Genomic DNA, 21,620 nt, shown 5'->3' with positions numbered 1-21,620 from the left:
CAAGTCAGGATTATAATGGAATACTCCCCACTTAGCTGGATGGGCGCAACTCCAACAACACAAGAAGCTTAATATCACCCAGGACAAAGAAACCTCCTTGATTAGCACCACTTCTACAAACATCCAACCCTCCACCACTTATACTAAGGAGCAGCAGTGTTCATTGTCTACATAACACACTGCAGAAATTCGCCAAAGAACCTTAGACAGCACCTTCCAAAACCACAAACACTTCTATTTGGAAGGACAAGGGCAGCAGATAGTTTGGAACACTACCATCTGCAACTGCAACACCCCCGCGCCCCCAAAACCCCCTCCAGTCACTACCATCCTGTCTTAGAAATATATCGCCATATCGCTGGATCAAAATCCTGGAATTACCTCCCTAAAAGCATTATCGAAGCAACCAAAACTGCACATAATACTTCAAAAGAGGCCTGACCAATGTCCTGGACAACCTCAACATGATGTCAACAATATTCAAGATCTGAGTAATGTATGCTGAAGATCCCCAAGTCCAATTACATCAATTCCTAGGTGTTTCAGTTTGGGCATGTGCTAATAATGCAATGCCAAGTTTAAACTGGCCCACACCATATTTGTCAGAACTGTAAACATTTTCTCTGTAAATATATATGCACCAGATTGCCTAATTGCTTCTTGTCAAATTTATTTTCTGTTATGCCAATTTACCATGCTTTATAATACTCATACTTGATCAAACCTACATTGGTGTTGCACATATCTCATTAAGATGTCCCTTACTCCACTAGATTTTTATTTGTTAATATTCAATGTCGAAATGTGGGTGTTCTGACAAGGTTAGGACTTATTACACCAAATCCATAAGAAAAAATATCAGTGGCTTGCTAGGACACTTGGAAGACAACTACGAGTCATTTCAATGATGTGGGACTTGAGTCACACATAGGCTACACCAGATAAGGATAGCAGCTTTCCTTCTTCGAAGAACATTTGGAAGCCAGATTTATGACAGTCTAACAGCTTTATGTTAACTTTTCTTGATGCCAGCTTTTTATTTACTGTTTCTTATTTGAAATCTCAATATAAATATATGCAAATTTTTGCATTCACCTGTTACCCTGAGGTGACATTTCAGAGCCCTGACTTTAACTCTTCCAGAAAATGGCTATTCTGAGCACATGATGACTACAAATGTTATTGCAAATACCTTATAAAGGTTTGGTTCCATTTTGTTAAGGATGCTTGCTCCTGGTTTGCTGCTGTGCAAGGAACTCTGGGAATCAGGCAGTACCAGCAGTGAGGAAGGAAAACCAAGGATAGGGAATAAAGGAAACTGAAGTTAGGGCAACTTTTGGCAGAAGAGAACTAACAGATGACAGGAACTTTAAATTCACTGTAACCAATAGTAATTCACTGAAATAACAGACAGTAAAACTAATAACATTTTGTTTCCTCTTAGAGCCAACAGAAATAACTTAAGTCATTTGTAGGGCTAAATTTTAACGGATGTCAATGAAGAGGGCACATGAAATATGTCAGGTGACTGCCCCACTGCCTTCCCACCTACACTTAACCCCATTCTCATCATTCAGGTGGTAGCGAAGGGCTAGTCTACCTGGCCTTAGGCCAATGAAGCTCTTAAGTAGCCAATTATTGCCCACTCAAGGTCCTAAATCTGCATCCATGCTATAATACACTGGGCAGAGGCAGTTGGGAGAAATGAGAAGATGTTTGTTGTAGACAATTTATTGAAAAGAGGAGAAGGAATGATTGGTACATGATTTGGGTAGCACCTCTTTTAAGATCATGTCACACTGTCTGTCCCAGCACTTGATGACCAAGGAGAGTGCACTTGTAACACAGCCGAACAGAATACCAACTTGGATATCTCTTTAACACATACCAGTGGTCGACAGTAAGAGTGGGAAAGATTTTTGATCAGTCATTTGAAAAAAAAAATTCAGAACCTCAACAGTAACTATCCAAAACTCCAGACATACATGTAAATTGTGCATGTTGCCACAGCAACGCAACTCCCTGCGTGAACTGCTCCACGATACCACCTTACACATTTTAGACGTTACCAGGTCTAAAATTACCTGTTCCCTGGTTTAATTACAGAACACATTATTCTACAAATACTAGCTCAAGTACACTTTGTGAACTTATTCTGAAGCCACTTTTGCCAATTTAGTTCATCCAATCGATATGAACATTAAAATTTCTCACAAATGCAATATCTTTCTTACAGTCCCACATTATTTCTTGATTTATACTCTGTCCTGCAATGAAGCTATTGACAAAGGTTCACTAAATTACTCCTTTCAATAACTTTGTTACTATGTATTATCTCCACTCAAACTGACTCTGCATTTTTATCCTCCAATCTAAGTTTATTTTTTACAATTATACTAACCTTATTCATTATTAACAGACCCACCTACCTCCTTTACAGTTTCTCCCTGTTTTACCAAATAAGCTTGAGCATTTAAGTCCTATCTGTAGCACTTTGAAACTATATCTCTGTAATGGTAATCATTGTATGCTTTCATGGGATCTGGGTATTGTTGGCAAGCATTTGTTGTCCATCCCTAACTGCCTTTGAACTGAGTGGCTTTTTGGGCCATTTTAAAGCACAGTCCCGAGTCAACCAATCTAATATAAGTAGGAATAAAATGCAGACCAAAACAAATAAAGACAGCAATTTTCTTCTTAAAGGACATTAATGAACTAGATGTGTTTTTATAAGAATCGATGAGAGTTTCATAGTTTCCGTTACTGACCTAGCTTTCGATTCCAGATTTTCATTAATTGAATTTGAATTGTTTGATAGGAATTGCGCTCATGTCCCCAGAGCATTCTGGATTACTAGTCTAGTGACATCACCATTAGACTACCATTTCCCCCATCACTAATTTCTATTTTCACTTTAAATTTGTCTATCTTGATGTGAATGTTGTGTAAATTCAGACAAATAGCCTTTAATTATGTTCTTTTGTTAACCATTTTTCTTTACTTTGACCTTATTTTATAATAGGCATTTGCCTATTATTTACTTATCTATGCTATTTAACTATGTGACCTGCCTGTATTGCTCACAAGACAAAATTTTGCACTGTGCCTCGATACATGCGACAATAAATTCAATTCAGTTTAATTCAGTTCTATTTATTCTTAGGTGTGTACCTTTTGTCCGGTCCTGTCACAGGCTGGTTATCATTATCAACATCACTGCCCTATACTGTTGCCTTGTTCTTTGACTTTCTAAATATCCCTCATGTGAATACTCCACTCCCATTTAATTTTTAAAAATTATCTATAATCTTAGTTATATGATTCTGCACATACTGGTCAAAGTGCAATCAGGTGGAGACTATCCCATTAATACAGATTCCTGTTTCCCTAATACTTATACCTTATGGTTCAAGATCCATTTCTCCCATATCCCGTGTGAGCCATGCATTCAACTCTCTGATTTGATTTGATTTCCCTATGCAATTTGCTTGTACCTCAGGTAGTAATCCAGAAATTATAACAATTATTGTTTTGCTTTTTAATCTTGTCTCTAGTGGCTCATACTCCCACAGCAGAACTTCTTTTTAGTGTTTCTTAGTCCTACCTATGTCATTGGTACCACATGGATCAAGACAACTAGATTCTTCCCCTCCCACTCTTAAGTTTCTGTCCAGCTCCTGAGAAGTTGTTGTTAGCTCTGACACCAGAACAGTATCTATCCCCTGTGACAACTACAATTCTTTTTTTCTGCTCCCCGTTGATTAAATGCTTACACCATGGTGCTCCAACCACTTTGTTCAACACCACTACAGGCTTGCTGTCTTTCATCTAAGTTGTGACAACATTAAATCCCCTGAACAACTGAAAAAGCTGAGGTTTCTCCATTCCTACCTTCTTGATCTAATTTCTTACCTCACTTATAGTCACACCTTCTTGATGCCGATGACAGACCAAATCAGAAGTACCTAACCTTAAACCAAGTCCAGGTAACTTGTTGCATTATGATGTCTGAGATTGTCAAAGTTCCTTCAGCTGCAGATACTGCAGCTGCAATTATTGTGCATCACACTAATCCAGCAGCTCCATTGCCTGCCCTGCTCTGTTAATGCTGTTTTATTTAAATAATTAGACTTTAAAGTTAGTAATGTCATCTGTAGATATGTTAAGCAGTTTAACTAATTAAGCTATAAGTTTGAGGCTTGGGCTGATAAGTGGCAATTAACATTCATGTCACATAAGTGCCACACACCCACCATCTCCAACAAGAGATAAATAAAACATTTCCCCTTTTCATTCAATAGTGCTATCATCACTGAATCCTCCATTATTGACATTCTTGAGGGTGGGGGTGGGGTCTAGACTAGCCCAGCTGTGAGAGAAGGTCAGAGACTAAATTTTTCAGTAATTTGCATACTAACTCCCCAAAATCTGTCCACCATCTACAAGACACAAAGTAGAATTATAAGAAATACTCTCCATTAGGCTGGATAAATGCAGGTCCAACTGCAGTCAAAAAGCTCAATACCATTGACTGGCACTCTTTCCACCAACTTCTACATTCACTTCCTTCACCAGCACCTGCACCAGTGGCAATAAAGTGTACCATACACAATATGCATTGCAAGAATTCACCAAAGCTGCTCCAAATCTTTCACCACTATCCTAGTAGGTGAAGGGGAGAAGACGTATGGAAATACAACCATTGCAACTTCTCCTCAAAGCCACACACCATCCTACATATTTTGAATTTTCTTCACTGTCATTAGGTCATTGTTCTCGAACTTCAACCCAAACAGCATTGTGGGTGTACCGACACCACAAGGTTATAGAACTTCCATAAGTCAAAACATCACTCCCTTCTCAAGGGCAATCAGTGATCGACAGTACATGCTGACCTAGCTACTAACTACTATGTCTCACAAATAATTTAGAAATTGCAATGCTTATATTTTCCCAGATAGATATTCAGAGGAATAAAATCTTAAAATTCACCAATCAACCACCTATTTGAACACTCACTAGCTACTGAAGACTGAAAGAAACATAAAAATCAGCATGTCTTTCCCTTCTTCCACCAAAACCCCACAGCTTTCTTAACCCCAAAACAACCCTCATTCCCAGTATCTTATTCTTCCTCACCTTTATTATCCAGTACCCCTTTATCTGCCTAACTCAGCAGTTCACTTTCACACTCTTCCCCTGGCTTTATCTGTCACTGCCTCTGCCTGTCCAGACTTCAGTCAATACATGTGCCCCCTGAATCCTTGTCCCTTGCCTCCTAGTCACTTTTCATTCTCAATCTACATGTGTCCTTTCATTCCTAACCACCTTTTGTTTCCAGCAACCTGAATGTTCACTCTCTACAGTAGCAGGGAGGTATGACAACATTGAGCCATGAGACCCTCTCTGCACCTTGGGTTATTTACTGCTGTCACTTTGTAATTTTAGTACCTCTGCACCAAGATACCACTCTCACCAAATTTCCATTGCCATTCTGTTTCACAAGCCACTCCATTTAGTTCTGTGTGCAGAGTCTGTTTGAGGTGGACCAATGTTTCTCCAGCTCTCATCTGCATCTATCCAGCACAAGGAAGAAAATGAGAAAATTTGTGCCAACAGCTTTTTAAAGTAGCAAAAAAATGGATACTTACTTAACCATAACCTGAATTTCTTAAGTAACTATGAAGAAAACGTATCAATACCAATTTCCATTTACATTTTCAAATCCATGGTGTTCAAAATCAGTTGAATTTAGTATGAGGATATCTATCTGCATTTCTACAGCACACAGTATTTTACAGTATTCTATACACAAGTGAGAAAAAAAGCTGAAAGTAGTGGGGGAAATTAGGGTTGTGTTTGTGTTTTTGCTGGTGGTCCACTTAGTTTCTTATTAATGAGCAGTGTAATTATAAAACTCAGTAGAGTATACAAGAAAGAAGGCAGGATATAACATCCCATCTTCAGACTAGTAATTTTCATTGCATGCCGTTCATTGTAGAAGTGTCACTTCTGAAATAATAAGGTATACATCTCAAGCTACATTCTAACAGTACTGATAGTCCCAGATGCACTTAAATTACTACAAAACACTGGGGGATATCCTGAAGGCATGGAAGTTTCTATTTAAATGCAAGTCTCCCTCCATTCCATTAACATTTAGCATAATTCCCAATAATTAAACTGTTTACATACTTTGGTTCAACAATTTCAGACTTTATAGACCAAAAGGCCCATACTTGTCCATATATTTTTGCATTTTCTTTATTACTAAGTGTGTCAAAATCCAATTGCCAATACAAATAGTTTTAAAATCATGTTTGCTGCAGTTGTTGCAGCAAATAGATTTAGCCAACATCAAGTAACCTCCAATAGTGAGAACATTATTACAAGAAAAAGGCTCATTTCTGGCACTAACCCAAGATCTAAAGTTCACTCCAGGAGAGCTTGACATATTCAACTATGTAGGCATAGAGCAAAAATACAAATGGAATGACTTAAAATACCCATTGTGGATACTTACTAAATTCCAGAATGTCCTTTAAGAATCAGATCTCACACAAATCGTTTCACTGTTTTCACTCCAAACTGTAGTTTGCTTTTTTGTGTACCATTGTGAATTTTCCACATGAAATTTGTTTTAAATTATTTAGACTTGACCCACAGTTTCCTATTTGGAGTTACGTTAAGAATATATAGTGAGCCCATTTTATACAGTATTTTATATGGTGAATCTGTATCATTGTTAAATAACCCGTGATGAACAGTTTTTGATGGTAACAGGGTAGGGATAAAGCTGAATGATAAAAATGACCTTCTCTAAATAATTCAAGCCCAATTCATGGTGGGTTGATGAAAAACCTATGTGGTGATGTCCAATGTCAACATGAAGATCAAATTTAAGTGGGTTCATTGGAGGATAAAGCAATGAGGTAAGGTTTCCTAAGCATGCTAGGAATAGCAAAATTGTAGGCATACTTCATTACACTACCACACAGTAGAAATTTTCCTGAATATATCTTCCTAATATATACTCCTAATCTCACACCACCATCTGCTCATCAGACTTGCATTCCTAACTACCACTGCAAGTTAAGGGGAAAATCACGTAGTTGTGTGCTGATTATTAAACTCTTTTGCTCAGCAAAGAAACTTTTCTCCTCAAACTAACCTGGTTTTTAAACTGGAACTGAAAATGAAATAGCAAAGTGCTAATCTACATACCACTGTTTTCCCTTATTTTGTTAAAAACAGTCTCTGCTGCTGAAAAATAATAGGCAACCTTTAACTCTGGCACAGGGGAAGAAGATGAAATTGGCTGCCTACTATTATAACCCACTCAATTTTTCTTAACTGTTGAAAGTGTTGAAACATGGATGGAAAATCTGATCTTGTCAATTTTGCAGAAATTGATGTTCCTAAAAATGTGACATCTCACCATGTAATTGTATAATCGAACCAAATAAAACTTATAAGTGTTTCTCTAACAATGCAATAAAGTATATTGCTTTTTTTGCCCTAAACTATTATCCCTTTCAATTTTAGGCAAAAAAAGGTCAAGAAGTACAAAAAGGGCCTGAAGTGGAAATCGCTAAAATGGACAAGCTACTGAGCCTAGTTAGAGACCCGGACATGAAACAGAACTAATTTTACTCCATCAAAATGTCCAAATGTATCAGTACTCATTTGGATCATACAGATGCACATGTACGTCTCTGCCAGCCACATTCAAAAATGAGGAACTGGCTAACCTTTATGGAATCATATTTAAAAACACATTGTAATATCCTCATAGAACACAATGGTTTCAAATTCACATTTTCAGCAAAACCCATAAACATAACACAATTATAAGTTTTTTTTTCCTGCTGTTTACTGATAGCTCTGATAATCTATAAAAACAAAGATATGTTAAACTTGTATCTACTTTTCTTCTGGTACACCTTACAAGTAGTATATGTTATTTGGTTGTGGATAAATGACTTCATAGCTAAAACATATTTTCCAATTGTATAAGAATTCTGTTATTAAGCTAATTAAAACTATGTTAATACCAGTTTATTGAAGAAACTGAAGCTTTTCACTCTGCGTCACTATGTCCTTTAGGTTAAGTGGCTGTTTTTAACTAAAAAGAGACGATGCAAAATAGGTAAATGTCACATCTCCATTTTCAATAGGCTATATTTATAACAGGATTATTTGTATTCTCTTACGAATTTATATATTGGCAAAATATGTCACTGTAATATTCTTTCAAATGAACTTCCATTTTTCTCTATTTTCCTTTGCCTTACAAAGGTCTACAGTGAAATATTATCCCTAAATTTAAGTCAGTCATCTCTATTATTTTCCTAGCTTTGATTCTTTATACTGTATAAGCTGTTCATCTGTGACATATTCTCTGTCTTTCAGTACTGAAGAAGGGTCAGAAACTTGACATGTTAACCCTACATTCTTGCTTAACTTGCTAAATATTTACAGTATTTTCTGCTTTCACCTCCATTATTCTAAAATGTACAGGCTGCTGAGTCCAGTGGGAGATGAATCTTTTGGAGGTGAATTCTGTTGATTGGATTTACAATGAACCCAGCTCTTGCAAAAGAAGCAATCCCAACAGAGACATGGCTTCTACTTTAATAAATATATATTTATATACTGATAAATATATATATACTGATATATTTTAAAAATAGAAAGCACTTTACAAGCACATAAATATATATATTTAGGAATGTAGATCTATTTTCTTTTTCCCTCACCAAGGCTAGGTATTAAAGGTGAAACACATACTTGTTTTCAATACAAACATTAGGATTTGTTACACCAGATTCATGTTAGCTCTGGTTTCACTGGCATCATAGGCACAATTTAATGACTGCAAGAGTCACCCTACTAGATCATTGGCACTTTCAGTATTTGCTATTTAATGTGGCATCAAACAGAGAGATCTTTCCAAACATGAGTTGGAAATTTTCTAATTGCACAAAATGATAGGAAAATATCTTAAAATATTTATTTCAATCATTTGTGTTTTCTTGATAGTAAGCATGAGTGGCACATCTGTGTCCCTAACAGTAAAAGTTGCTATGGGCAGTAGATGGGAAATTTAAATTAAAAATACCTTGTTCAGTCAATGCAAACACCTCAATGCATTCAACTGTATGGCATTATGCTTTATAAAGAGAATGTGAGGCCTTCAAATCCCATTGCAATCTATTCTCCACACTACCCTTTCCCTATGGTGATTGAAGCCATGGCTAAGTTTGAAAGCCTGCTCCAAATCTGGAAAATATCTTACCTGGGAAAAAAATGTGTTTAGAGGTTGAACTGAATGCCATTTAAATACATTTATTATGGAAAATCCCAGCTCATATGCTTGTTATTCATTCATGAGATGTGAATATCATTAGCTAAGTCAGGATTTATTGCCCATCTCTAATTATTTAGAGGGCAGTTAAAAGTCATTCACATTGCTTGGCGTCATGTATCAGCCAGCCCAAGTAAAAAAAAGCTATTTCCTTCCCTAAAGGTCTGAACCAGATGGGTAATTCTAATTCTATTTACAAAGATCACTGGTTCATTACATGGTTGAATTTGGATTGTTTTTTTATTTGAGATTTTTATTGAATTCACATTTTATCATCTGCCATGGTAGGATTCAAGCACACATCCCAGAACATTAGCCTGGGGTTATGAATTAGTAGCCCAGTGACATTGCCACTACACCACCACCTCCTCTAATGTCATACTAATTATTCCAAGTTCATAATTACAGGCAAAGCTCCTGTAATACCTCCTCAATTCAAGTAATAAACCTCCACTGGCTCTGGTAGAATTGTTCTATCTCTGCCTGCTGTCCTTTGTTGCCTATCACAGTAAAATGAGCAATTTGTGTCACACTAAAGGCAATTTACTGCAAGACACCTCATTTACTTATAACCGTCAAGGAATAAGGGTTTAATCCTGAATTAGAAACAAAGAAATGCTAGAAATGCTCATCAGCAATTCCTGAATTGAAATGACAACTCAGTTGTGGCACATCTGGCACAAAAAGGGAGATGTTTGTAGATGTTGAAGGTAAGTCATCTCAGTTCCAGGACATCCCTGCAGGAGATCTTCAGGTATATAGATTCCTCAGACATTATAATAGGGCACTCGAATAAGTTCAAGGTAATCACACAGAGCCAAAATAGTTTTGTCAATGAGAAATCATGTTTAATTAAATTATTGGGGTTCTTTGAAGAAATAACTTGTGCTATAGATAAAGGGGAACCAGTGAATGTATAACATTTAGATTTTCAGAAGGCACTACATCAAATTATTGAGAAAAATAAAAGGTCATTGAATAGGGAGTAACATATTGGCATGGACAGAAGGTAGAAGTAGGTCTTTTTCAGACTGGCAGGATATAAAGAGTCATGGGACTTCAATTCTTTACAATTGATATAAAGGATTGGATGAAAGAATTAAAGGTATGGTAGCAAAATTTGCTGAGTTGTGAAGTACATATCAGGAGCCTTGTTTGTAATTTTGGTCTTTGGCACAACCATGTACAGCTGCTTCATCAATGGTTTTACTGCTGTCGTAAGGTCAGAAGTGAGGAAGTTCTGTGATGATTGCACAATGTTCTGCATCAATCATAACTCCTTAGACACTCAAACAGTCCATATCCAAGTTTGGCTCACAAGTTACATTTGTACCACACAAGTGTTAGGCAATGATAATTTCCAACAAGAGGAAAACTAGTCAAAAAGCCTCTTTTAAGGTATTACCATCACTGAATCCCCTACTATCAATGTTTTGGGAGTTAACTTTGATCAGAAACTCAATGAAACTAACCAAAAACGTATTGTCGCTACAACAGAAGGTCGGAGGCTAAGTACTGTGCAGCGAGTAACTCACCCCTCACATTCAGAAAGCCTGTCTGCTGTCTCCACCCCCAGCACTCAGTAGCACCACTATGAACCAAATACAAGATGCAATACCAAAATTCACCAAGGCTCCTTAGCCAGCACCTTCCAGACCCACAGCCACTACCCTCAAGAAGGACAAGGGCAAATACATGAGAACATCACCACTGAGCTTGTTCCTGCTTCCAGCAAGGGATCCAGCAATTGGAGGCCGCCAGTGGCCCTACCTGAGCATGTCCCAGGACCTGATGGTGACACCAGTAGTTATAGAATCAGAGGCAGCAGCGGCAGCAGGAGGAGATCTGAGACAGTGGCATCATCAGCAACAAGCACTCAGCTTCTCCCGAGACTCCAGGCTGAATGGAAGTAAGACTTTAATATCTGGATATTTCTTGTTCCGTTTGATTTTATTTCCTTTATTTCTTTTATCTTATTCTAGTTTTGTAATAATGTGTGTAACCAAGATGGCACCAATGGTGACTTTGTATACTTTCACTGTTCTCCCATATTCCTATACTTGACTACACGTGACAATAAAATCTAATTCTAAGCCACTCACTATCCTGACTTGGAAATACATTACTGTTCCTTCAGTATTGCTGGATCAAAATCCTGGAACTCCCTCCTTAACAGCATTGTAAGTCTACCTACAACAAATGGACTGCAGTTCAAGAAGGCCACTCACCACCGCTCTCTCAAGGACAATAAGGGATGGTGAATAACTGCTGGCCAGCCAACATAAATACAACAGAGATGTACAGCATGGAAATAGACCCTTCGGTCCAACCTGTCCATGCTGACCAGATATCCCAACCCAATCTAGTTCCACATGCCAGCACATGGCCCATATCCTTCTAAACCCTTCCTATTCATATACCCATCCAAATGCCTTTTAAATGTTGCAATTGTACCAGCCTCCACCACTTCCTCTGGCAGCTCATTCCATATACATACCACCTTCTGCGTGAAAAAGTTACCCCTTAGGTCTCTTTTATATCTTTCCCCTCTCACCCTAAACCTATGCCTTCCAGTTCTGGACTCCCCCACCCCAGGGAAAAGACTTTGTCTATTTATCCTATCCATGCCCCTCATAATTTTGTAAACCTCTATAAGGTCACCCCTCAGCCTCCGACGCTCCAGGGAAAACAGCCCCAGCCTGTTCAGCCTCTCCCTATGACTCAAATCCTCCAACCCTGGCAATATCCTTGTAAATCTTTTCTGAACCCTTTCATGTTTCACAACATCTTTCCGATAGGAAGGAGACCAGAATTGCATGCAATACTCTAACAGTGGTCTAACCAATGTCCTGTACAGCTGCAACATGACCTTCCAACTCCTGTACTCAATACTCTGACTGATAAAGGAAAGCATACCAAATGCCACCTTCACTATCCTATCTACCTGCAACTCCACTTTCAAGGAGCTAAGCAGCTGCACTCCAAGGTCTCTTTGTTCGGCAACACACCCTAGGTCTGTACCATTAAGTGTATAAGTCCTAAGATTCGCTTTCCCAAAATGCAGCACCTCACATTTATCTTTCTCCTCAGAGAAGCTATATGGTATTTCCAGCATTTTGATTTGTTTCAGATTTCCAGCATCTGCAGTAATTTGACTTTGTAAACATTCATTTTGCTCTGGCTTGAGATCACTGAACTGCATTGCCTGCAATTTTCAACTGCTCCAAGTTCTCCTCCAATCCAATCCAGCTTTTTAATCTAAACTACCCCAAACCCTCTATTCCTCATCAGCCACAATGCCAAGGCTTCAAACAGTAAGCTGTAGGTTTACATACTTCCAAATTCAGATATTCATACAGAATAAAAGTTTAAAGGTTTATTTTGTTTAAGTTAACCAAAATGGGGAAGCATTGTGTGTTTATTAGTTTGTGTTATTACCTGAAGTCAAGTTGTACTGATTGTATTAAGTCAATTCAAATAATCTCAGCAAAGCATATCTTCTGTGAAAGGAAGGAGCTTAACAATCCATGTCCGGCATTATATTACGTGCCTTCTCTGTTCAACTTCAAAAAGACTAAAGATTCACAATTTAGGGAATGTACAACAGATATCTGTACTTTAAAAAAAAACAAAGAACTGCAGATATTGTAAATCTGAAACAAGAACAGAAATTGCTGGAAAAACTCAATAGACCCAACAGCATCTGTGGAGAGAAAGCAGACTTACCACCACGGCATTCCACCTGCATCAGATTCTATATTAATGCTCAACCAGAAACTTCAGCAACTATAAACACGATATGTTGAATACACTGAGAATTTTCCCCTGGTCATTATAAACTGTAAAATTCTGCCACTAGGAGCTTAAAAACTGCAACTCTGGCACGAATGGATTTTTTTTCAAGAGGTAACTGGAAACTCCCTCACCTTCATCCACCTTTCGCTTTCTCAGCTACCTTCCCCCAACACCCCTCCCTTTTATCTCTCAGCCCCCTTGAGCCACAAGCCTCATTCCTTTAAAGGCTTATGCCCGAAACGTCAACTCTCCTGCTTCTCGGATGCTGCCTGACCTGCTGTGCTTTTCCAGCAACACACTCTCCACTCTGATCTCCAGCATCTGCTGTCCTCACTTTCTCCATTCTAAAGATAGTCTGTCACTCTGAACAGCAACAACTAGCGGAAGATAAAGCCTCAAACCGTATTTATAGTACTTAACACGATTTCCTTGATTTTCCACTTGTTTATCTGCTATAGGGGAGGGCAACAGAAGGTTTCGTTAATAATTCTGAAGAAGTCCTATCGGATTCGAAACGTTAACTCTGCTCCCGCGTCCGCAGATGCTACCAGACATTCTGAGTTTCTCCAGCACTCTCTTTGTTATCTGATGCAAAAAAACTTAATTTACTCCATGTTGAAGTACTCCATGTTACCAAACAGACTTGAACACTATCATCTTTCATTCCCATCGTGTTCGCCATACGGTAAACCACCTGAAACAGCATCTAATCCAAACAATTCACCGCCGTGACTTCACTACCAAATACTATTTCTGTTCTCGACCAAGGACGTTGTAGCGTCACAAATCAAACATCAAAATCTCCCGAACTATCAATGAAGGCACCATTCCCCCTTACACCTTTTCAGGGTTATATATATTTTTAATAGCGTTTAAAAACCGAAAAAATAAATTTTCACAATAACCGTGCCATTTTGTACAGGTGTATGTAACTTGGAAGTACTAAAATCAAAGAAATCCAAGTAAATATTTGAACAGTGCAAGTTGGCAAATGCTTATGAAATCCCATCGATGGTGCCAGACTTTGTTTTTAATAGGTTATACAAAGCTGAGGGGAGCCGCGCCAGACGGTGAAGAAAAAAGACTTCAGTCTCTCTGGTTATGGAAGCACGTTCCGGCTTTCTCGCTGGATACACAGCCTTGGAGTGAGCCCGCATTGTGCGGATAATAGCGCGTAAGGCAATTCAATCCCAAATCTACACGGCGCTTCAGACCGATCTTTATACTGTTTGCTTATTGCGATGCTTGTTTTAAACAAAACAGATTTTACGCCTCTCTCTGCCGATCTGACACTGACCGGATCCAAATCCTGGGCATTCTATCCTTCCAGACTTTGTCAGAGAGTTCCACGGTTATTTTTTTACTGAGTTTTTTTTAAAAACGTGATCCACTATTTCGCGGATTCTCTTCACTTTTTTTTTGCTCTTTGTAGTTACGTGCTTCAGATTTTGAAAGAAGAAACGACCTTCCAGCTGACATTCTCGTGTTTCTGCCTTTCCATTGAACTCGCTGTATGAGTGTCTATATTCCTTTTGCTTGCCCACTTTTAAGAGACGCCCGCATCTTAACGTCAGGGATTCAGTAAGTATTTCTCTTCACTTTTTATTTGCCCCAAGTCAGCGATCGGGGTCTTCTCCTCCGCTGTGGAAGGCTGCCTGCAAGCCTTGTACAAGATAGCCAGCAGCACCAACACCAGCAGCGCTAAGATACAGTTGAACACGATGGCGATGATCGCCCCTGTCGATAAAGGAGAACTCATGGCACAGCAGCGCGCAAATCCAGACCGTTGCAAGGAAACCTAGAGAAAGGTCGAGGGAAGACAGGATGGGTTCAGTTAGCCCGGGGTGCGCGGACTTCCTGATGCCTGCCCCTGGGTCAGAAGCCTATCGGATACTGAGCGACCCATCCAACATTCAAGTCGCGGTGGAACGTCTGCACAGAAAAGCTTTCCCAGAATGAGAGAGCGGAATCCTTCACCAATCCAACTGACGATCCAGACCCTGTTTCAAGTCACAGGGCACAGTGACTTCGGAGATGATTTCCTCTAACGCGATCCCCGGGCAGATATTTGATCAAAGCGGATTTGGTGCCCAGGAATGCATTTACTCACGCCGACACTGCACTCGTTCTGCCCTGCGTCCAGTTTCCGCACAGAGCTCTTCCAGAGATCCCGGTATGGAAGCCGCAAAAGTGTGATTTTCACCCCTCAGCAAGCGCACCCGGCAAGCTCCCCCTTCTCCGGTCGCTCCCTTCCTCTGGACCTCCGCAACCCCCCCCCCCCCCACACTTCTGAGTTTGCTAAGTTGACAGATACATCAAGATTTCCCAGCTCACTCAGTCCCCACGGGTGATGATGAAGACATGGGTCTGTTGGAGCTCTTGGTGTCCCGGTTGGTAATGGAACACTCACTTTCCTTTCAGCTGTTTCCCTTCAAACCACCTCGCCTGTAGTGGCTGCTGCTGGTTCTGGTCTGGGCTGGGGATGGGAAGCTGTCTGTACCTCAGGCTGGATGCGCCCGCCTCTCTCGCTCTCTTCCATTGGCCGGTGTGTCAGCACTGGACGCATTACTCATTCTCAATTGGTCAGTGCACAGACGTTCCGCCCCTTTCTTCCACTTCAATTGGCTAGTGCAGGAACGCACAGCCTCTTTCCCCAACCCATTGGTCAGTATAGGGTTCCCCACCTCTTTCCCCCTCTCTAATTGGTCATTGTAGCGGCGCCCCGCCTCTTTCTCCTCCCCCCCCATTGTCGTCCGCCGGGTGACATTCTATTTTAGAATATCGCTTCTGTTTTAGAATGTTGGACCTACAGTGCTCAATGCGGATAGGTTGGGAGCATTGCCAGTCACAGACTTACACTGACTGGGGCTCCACTGGGGGGAGCACGAAGGGTTTTCAAAGTCGGAACTCTGCAGAGCAGCTCCGGAAACTGTTTGCACATCACCGACATCAATCCATCTGTGGGAAGAAAGTAGTTAACGTTCGAGTCTGGTGACTCTTCATTAGAATCTAGACACCGGACTTGAAACATTAACTCTGTTTTCTTCCCACACGTGCAGAGTTCTGTTATTGTTTCAGATCTCCAGCATCCGCAGTTCTTTGTTTTATGTTATTATATCAATATCGACACTATTGACAATACATGGCTGCAAATACCGTGCACCTGCCAACGGGCAGAAGCTGTAAATGGGGAATTATTCTGCTGTTATAAAAGCAAGATATCACGGATGCTGAAAATCTGAATTGAACATAGAGAATGCCGAGAAACTCAGCAAGTTCTGTTGGCGTCTGTGCAGAGTGAAACGGAGTTAACGGTTCGGAGCTGGTTATTCTGCTGTTACAATGCGTCCATGTTTCCTAAAACCAACACAATAGTGTTCTTTAGACATGAACTTCAATTCAGTTTAATTGTGAAGAAACCACGGAGTGGAACCTTTCTGTCAGTGGAATCAAACTCTGTTTTTCTCTTCATAAATGCTGCCAGTTCTGCTGAGATCCTCCAGCATTTTCTGTTTTTGTTTCATACTTCCAGCATCCACAGTTCTTTGCTTTACTTAAGGAGGAAACCAACAGTTTACTGATGAGACCAACTTACTTCATGGCAAATGATGAAGGGTTTATGCCCGAAACGTCGATACTCCTGCTCCTCGGATGCTGCCTGACCTGCTGTGCTTTTCCAGCTCCACACTCTCCACTCTGATCTCCAGCATCTGCAGTTCGCACTTTCTCCAGCATAATTGCAAATGTCTTGACTGGAAGATCTGAAACAGATAAGAGTCAGAGAGATTTGGAGATATACAGCACAGAGGCAGACCCTTCGGTCCAACTTATCCATGCTGACCAGATATCCTAACTTAATCTAGTCCCATTTGCCAGCACTTGGCCCATTTCCCTTTAAACCCTACCTATTTATATACCCATTCAGATGCCTTTTAAATTTTGTACATAAATTCCTTCAAATTCCATACTGGGATTAAGCAAGACTGCTGGATAATTCCTATAGCATTTACTCTTGATTGACACTACCTAGTCACCTCATCAAAGTATTGCCCTTGGGTTTATGTATTAAATACTGCCTAATTGGAAAACTCAAAAACCACATTTGGCTCTGCATTAAAACTAAAGGGACCATTATAGACCCACATAATTTACAGTTTCCATCATAAAAGCAATTAGGAATGGACAATAAATGCTGGAACTAACCAGTGACATCCACATCCTATGAAAAGAAAATCAAAAAATGACTAAGATGGTGAATCAGTAATGCTTCAGTGCACTGGAGAATTTGAATAGCAATGCTTTGGCCACATTGGCAGTCTGGAAATCAGTGGGACAACTGTTAAAGAAATGTCAATATTGTTCTTAAAGTCAAGTCCTCAATATTCAGACAAAGCCCCTGCAACTGTAATGGACTGGATGCTGTGTCCGGATGGTTGAAAGTCATCTCTCTCAGGGCCTGTTCTCTCACCTGTAAAATAGGCAACATTTCAAAACCATCCACTTTGAAATCCTCTTTAGTAACATTAACTTTAATGACTGGCAGAAGTTTCCCACCAGTTGCTAGACACCCTTAGCCCCTTAATGATGAGGCAGAGAGGAAAAGGAAAGAAGTAAATCCTGCCCTGGAAATTCCACTACCTCACAGGGAGCCCTATTTTAAAAAAATATAAATTCATGGAACGTGCTACCCCAGACTATTGCCAGCATTTGTTTTCCAGGCTAAATTGCCCTTGAGAACGTGGTAGAAGAGCAATTGTCAAGATATATTCATGGTGCTGTTAGGAAGGAAAATTCTAGAAAGTGCCAAAAAAGCATGTTGAAAATTGACCCCCTTGGTCACATAAAGATCCATAACAGAAACCCATGATCTGGAGTTGACAGCTTCCTTGAATCAAACGGCATTTGATGATGGCAAAAATGGCTGGTTTTAGGTTAGTGACTTATACTATCAGCCTAGAATCCTTGTAATGCATTGGACAGACAAAAACATTCATGTCCATTACTTCCACCGGGTTAGTTCTTTCCGGTTCTTACCTTTTACCTCCTTCAATGCAATTCTGACAGAGGAGCAAGTGAAGGAAAATGAGGTGAAACTGAATCAAAACTGCTCCCTGATGTTTGTAAGAATGGCAATAATGAGGAAGACTACAAGAACCTATGGAATGACTTCATTCTGCCCTGCCTTCCTCAAACCACCACACCATACAGTTTTTCTCCTTACTCTCAGGCAGGAGCTGAGCATCTCAATGAGGCTGAGATTTGTGGTCTCAGCATGTGTTGGCAGATGATTCACAGTGTACAAGGGAAGTAGAGAAAGTAAGAGTGACAGAGCACATGCTGCACTGTTAATGGAGGTTGAGGAGAAATTGGCAACAGCTTCAGAGTTAATGAGGCGAAACTTAACTGATCATGAGAAGCAAGATGACTAAGGTACATCTTACATATGTGCAAGCTCTGTGATCAGACTTCAGATTGGGGAAACTGACAAATATCACTTTCAAATGTAACACCGTCCTTTGCAGCATTACAATGAAAGCATTAGCTTGTCCTCAGAATCAGCGAAGCAATGTGGAGCATCGGATCCACAACTGTAAATCTGAAAGCATAGGCTGCACTCTGGAAACAACAGAGGACAATTTGGAGTGCAACATTGTTGCAGCTTCCAGACTCTGATGATCACTATGTCTCAAAGTTATTAGGATTTCTTAACTACCATAAAACCAGACATTCTGCTGTTCATTAAAATCACAGATATCAAATGAACAATGGGAGGGTAATGGTCACATCTTACACTGTTAATATTATTATCTCTGAACATTTAAATTTGCCAGACACCTGCTTCTTTAAGCCATCACGGCAAACTGGAATGGAAATTGTTAGAATCTATTAATCTATAAATGGAATATTTAAAACAGCATGTTAAAATTAGATAGAATCAATGTGTATTTATGAACAGCAGCACAATGGCTCAGTGGCTAGCGCAGCTGCCTCACAGCACCAGGGGCTTGGGTTTGATTCCGCCATCTGGCAACTGTTTGTGTATTCTCCCCATGTCTGCGAGGGTTTCCTCCCACAGTCCAAAGATGTGCAGTTTAGGTGGATTGGCCATGCTAAACTGCCCATAGTGTCCAGGAATGTGTAGATTAGGAGGATTAGCCATGGGAATGATAGGGTTGGGGTTGGATCTGGGGGCTATGATCTTCAGAGGGTTGGTATGGACTGGATGAACTGAATGGCCTGCTTCCACAGGACTTATGCCTGAAATGTCCACTCTCTCGCTCCTTGGATGCTGCCTGTCCTGCTGTGCTTTTGCAGTGCCACACTTTTCAACTCTGATTCACCAGCATCTGCAGTCCTTACTTTCTCTCTGTAAGGATTCTATGAAAGGGAAATCATGTTTGACAAGTCTTTTGGAGATTTTTGAAGACATTGCTTGTAGCATAGCAAAGGAGAATCAATAGATGTGATGTGCTTGGATTTTTAAAAGGCTTTTGGTAAGAAGGTTAGTAAATAAAATTAAAGAGCATGAGACTGGCGGATTTACTAGTATGGATGGAGAATTGGTTAACAAATACAAAGCAGAGAGTGAAAATAAATGGCTTAATCTCAGGAATGGTAGGCTGTTACTAGTGAGATACTGGAAAGGTCAGAGTTAGGTTGATAACTGTCCACAAACTTAATGAATTATTTCGATGTGGGACAAAAATGTATTGTTTACAAATTAGCTAATGACACCAAACTGGATGGGAACTGAAGTAGTGAGTTGTTTTCATCAATTAAGTGCAACTACAGGATACAAAACTTAAAATTTCGTCCAAAAATCATTCACAAAATGATGACTCACTTTTCTTGCAAAAATAATCGCTGCCTCCTAACACAATCTGCAATAGCTGTCCCAGTTAAGAAGTTAAATAATTCAATCAAGTGAAACATGCCCGGTGAGAACATAAACTCAGTTGTCATTAGCTTTAAGGTTAATGTCGTTTCTGAATTTTGCATACAGCTGGACTTGAAGATCTGATAACACCTGTTGAATTGATGGAGGGAGGCTTCAATTACTTGGACAGGGTAATTGAATGGGCTAGAATGTGACAAGTGGCCGATAATGTGAATGAGTATGAAGTTATTCACTTTGATAGAAAAAGCAGAAAGGCTAAAATGGTGAGAAATTGGGAAGTGCAAATGTTGAAAAATATCTGGATGTCTTCCTCCATAAGTCATTAAATCTAACATCCAGCAATTTGGAATGCAAATGTTGACATTCATTTCAAGGGAATGTGAGTACAGACATAGAGATATGTTGCTGCAGTCATACAGAAGCTTTTTGAATATACAGCTGGAATATTGTTTGGAGTTTAGATTTAGTTTTTTTTAGGTTACTTACAGTGCAGAAACAGGCCCTTCAGCCCAACAAGTCCACACTGACCCCCCGAAGTGCAACCTACCCATACCTCTACACCTAACACTATGGGCAATTTAGCGTGGCCAATTCACATAACCTGCACATTTTTGGACTGTGGGAGGAAACCGGAGCACCCGGAGGAAACCCACGCAGACTCAGGGAGAATGTGCAAACTCCACACAGTCAGCCGCCTGAGGTGGGAATTGAACCCGGGTCTCTGCCGCTGTGAGGCAGCAGTGCTAACCACCGTGCCACTGTTTTCTTTAATAAATGCAACAAGAGATTTGAACACATGTAAGGTGATGAGCATGAAAAAGGAATGCTTTATTCCTTTGACATCCAGTCATTAGATACAGAAAGGAAAATTAAGGATAAAAAAGAAACTATTTATAGTATGCACATGGAACAAAGCCTGTGATTTACATTTGACTGAAGAAGCCTTTGTCTATCTGCTCTACTTTCCCATCAACCTTCCTTCCACATTTCGTCTCCCAGCATAAGTCTGACTGACTTCTCTAATTGACCCATTCATTGTCGACACCTGCCAGTGGAGGTCTTGGTGAACTGCTCGTATTATGGACCAGGCCAGACCCCTTCAAAACAGTTCAGGAAAGTAGCTCAGACCCTAACTTGGCTCATTGTTTTAAGGAGGACAGGAGTGGATATACCAGGAGTGATGCAGCTGGCCCAACCACTTAGTTTAAACAAAACAAACTTTATTTGCAAGATTACCGAATGAAACACAAACAAAAGACAACAGAGAATAGAGTGACTTAATTTATTCGAAAACCCAACAGATTATAAAGAACAAAGAACAAAGAAAATTTACAGCCTAGGAACAGGCCCTTCGGCCCTCCAAGCCTGAGGTCGCCCAATTCCTAAGCATCTGTATCCCTCCGCTCCCGACCTACTCATGCATCTGTCCAGACACATCTTAAGTGAATCTACCGTGCCTGCTTCTACTACCTCTGCTGGCAATGCGTTACAGCCACCCACCCCCTCTGTGTAAAGTACTTGCTGCATGTATCCCTCTTAAACTTTCCACCTCTCACCTTG

At 40.0% G+C, this 21,620-nt stretch overlaps 1 protein-coding gene and 1 long non-coding RNA gene across 2 annotated transcripts in view; one reads left to right on the top strand and one right to left on the bottom strand.

Annotated features, from left to right (window-relative positions):
* LOC122545013 overlaps positions 1-4,031 on the bottom strand; it is a 46,901-nt gene extending 42,870 nt beyond the window's left edge. The window contains exons 1-2 of the long non-coding RNA XR_006310489.1: positions 3,913-4,031; positions 1,193-1,258 (exon numbers count right to left, since the gene is read on the bottom strand). This is a non-coding gene — a long non-coding RNA (uncharacterized LOC122545013). The remainder of the gene's footprint in view (positions 1-1,192; positions 1,259-3,912) is intronic.
* The window catches only part of dnai1.2 (dynein, axonemal, intermediate chain 1, paralog 2), a 298,205-nt gene extending 289,528 nt beyond the window's left edge, over positions 1-8,677 (top strand). Inside the window, exon 20 of the mRNA XM_043683992.1 lies at positions 7,546-8,677. Within this exon, the coding sequence (XP_043539927.1) occupies positions 7,546-7,647 (102 nt within the window). The 3' untranslated portion in view covers positions 7,648-8,677. The remainder of the gene's footprint in view (positions 1-7,545) is intronic.
* Positions 8,678-21,620: the final 12,943 nt, after the last annotated feature.

Source organism: Chiloscyllium plagiosum, chromosome 1, assembly GCF_004010195.1.
Source record: "Chiloscyllium plagiosum isolate BGI_BamShark_2017 chromosome 1, ASM401019v2, whole genome shotgun sequence".
NCBI classification, from domain to species: Eukaryota; Metazoa; Chordata; class Chondrichthyes; order Orectolobiformes; family Hemiscylliidae; genus Chiloscyllium; species Chiloscyllium plagiosum.
This window is presented reverse-complemented; position numbering and strand designations above follow the sequence as displayed.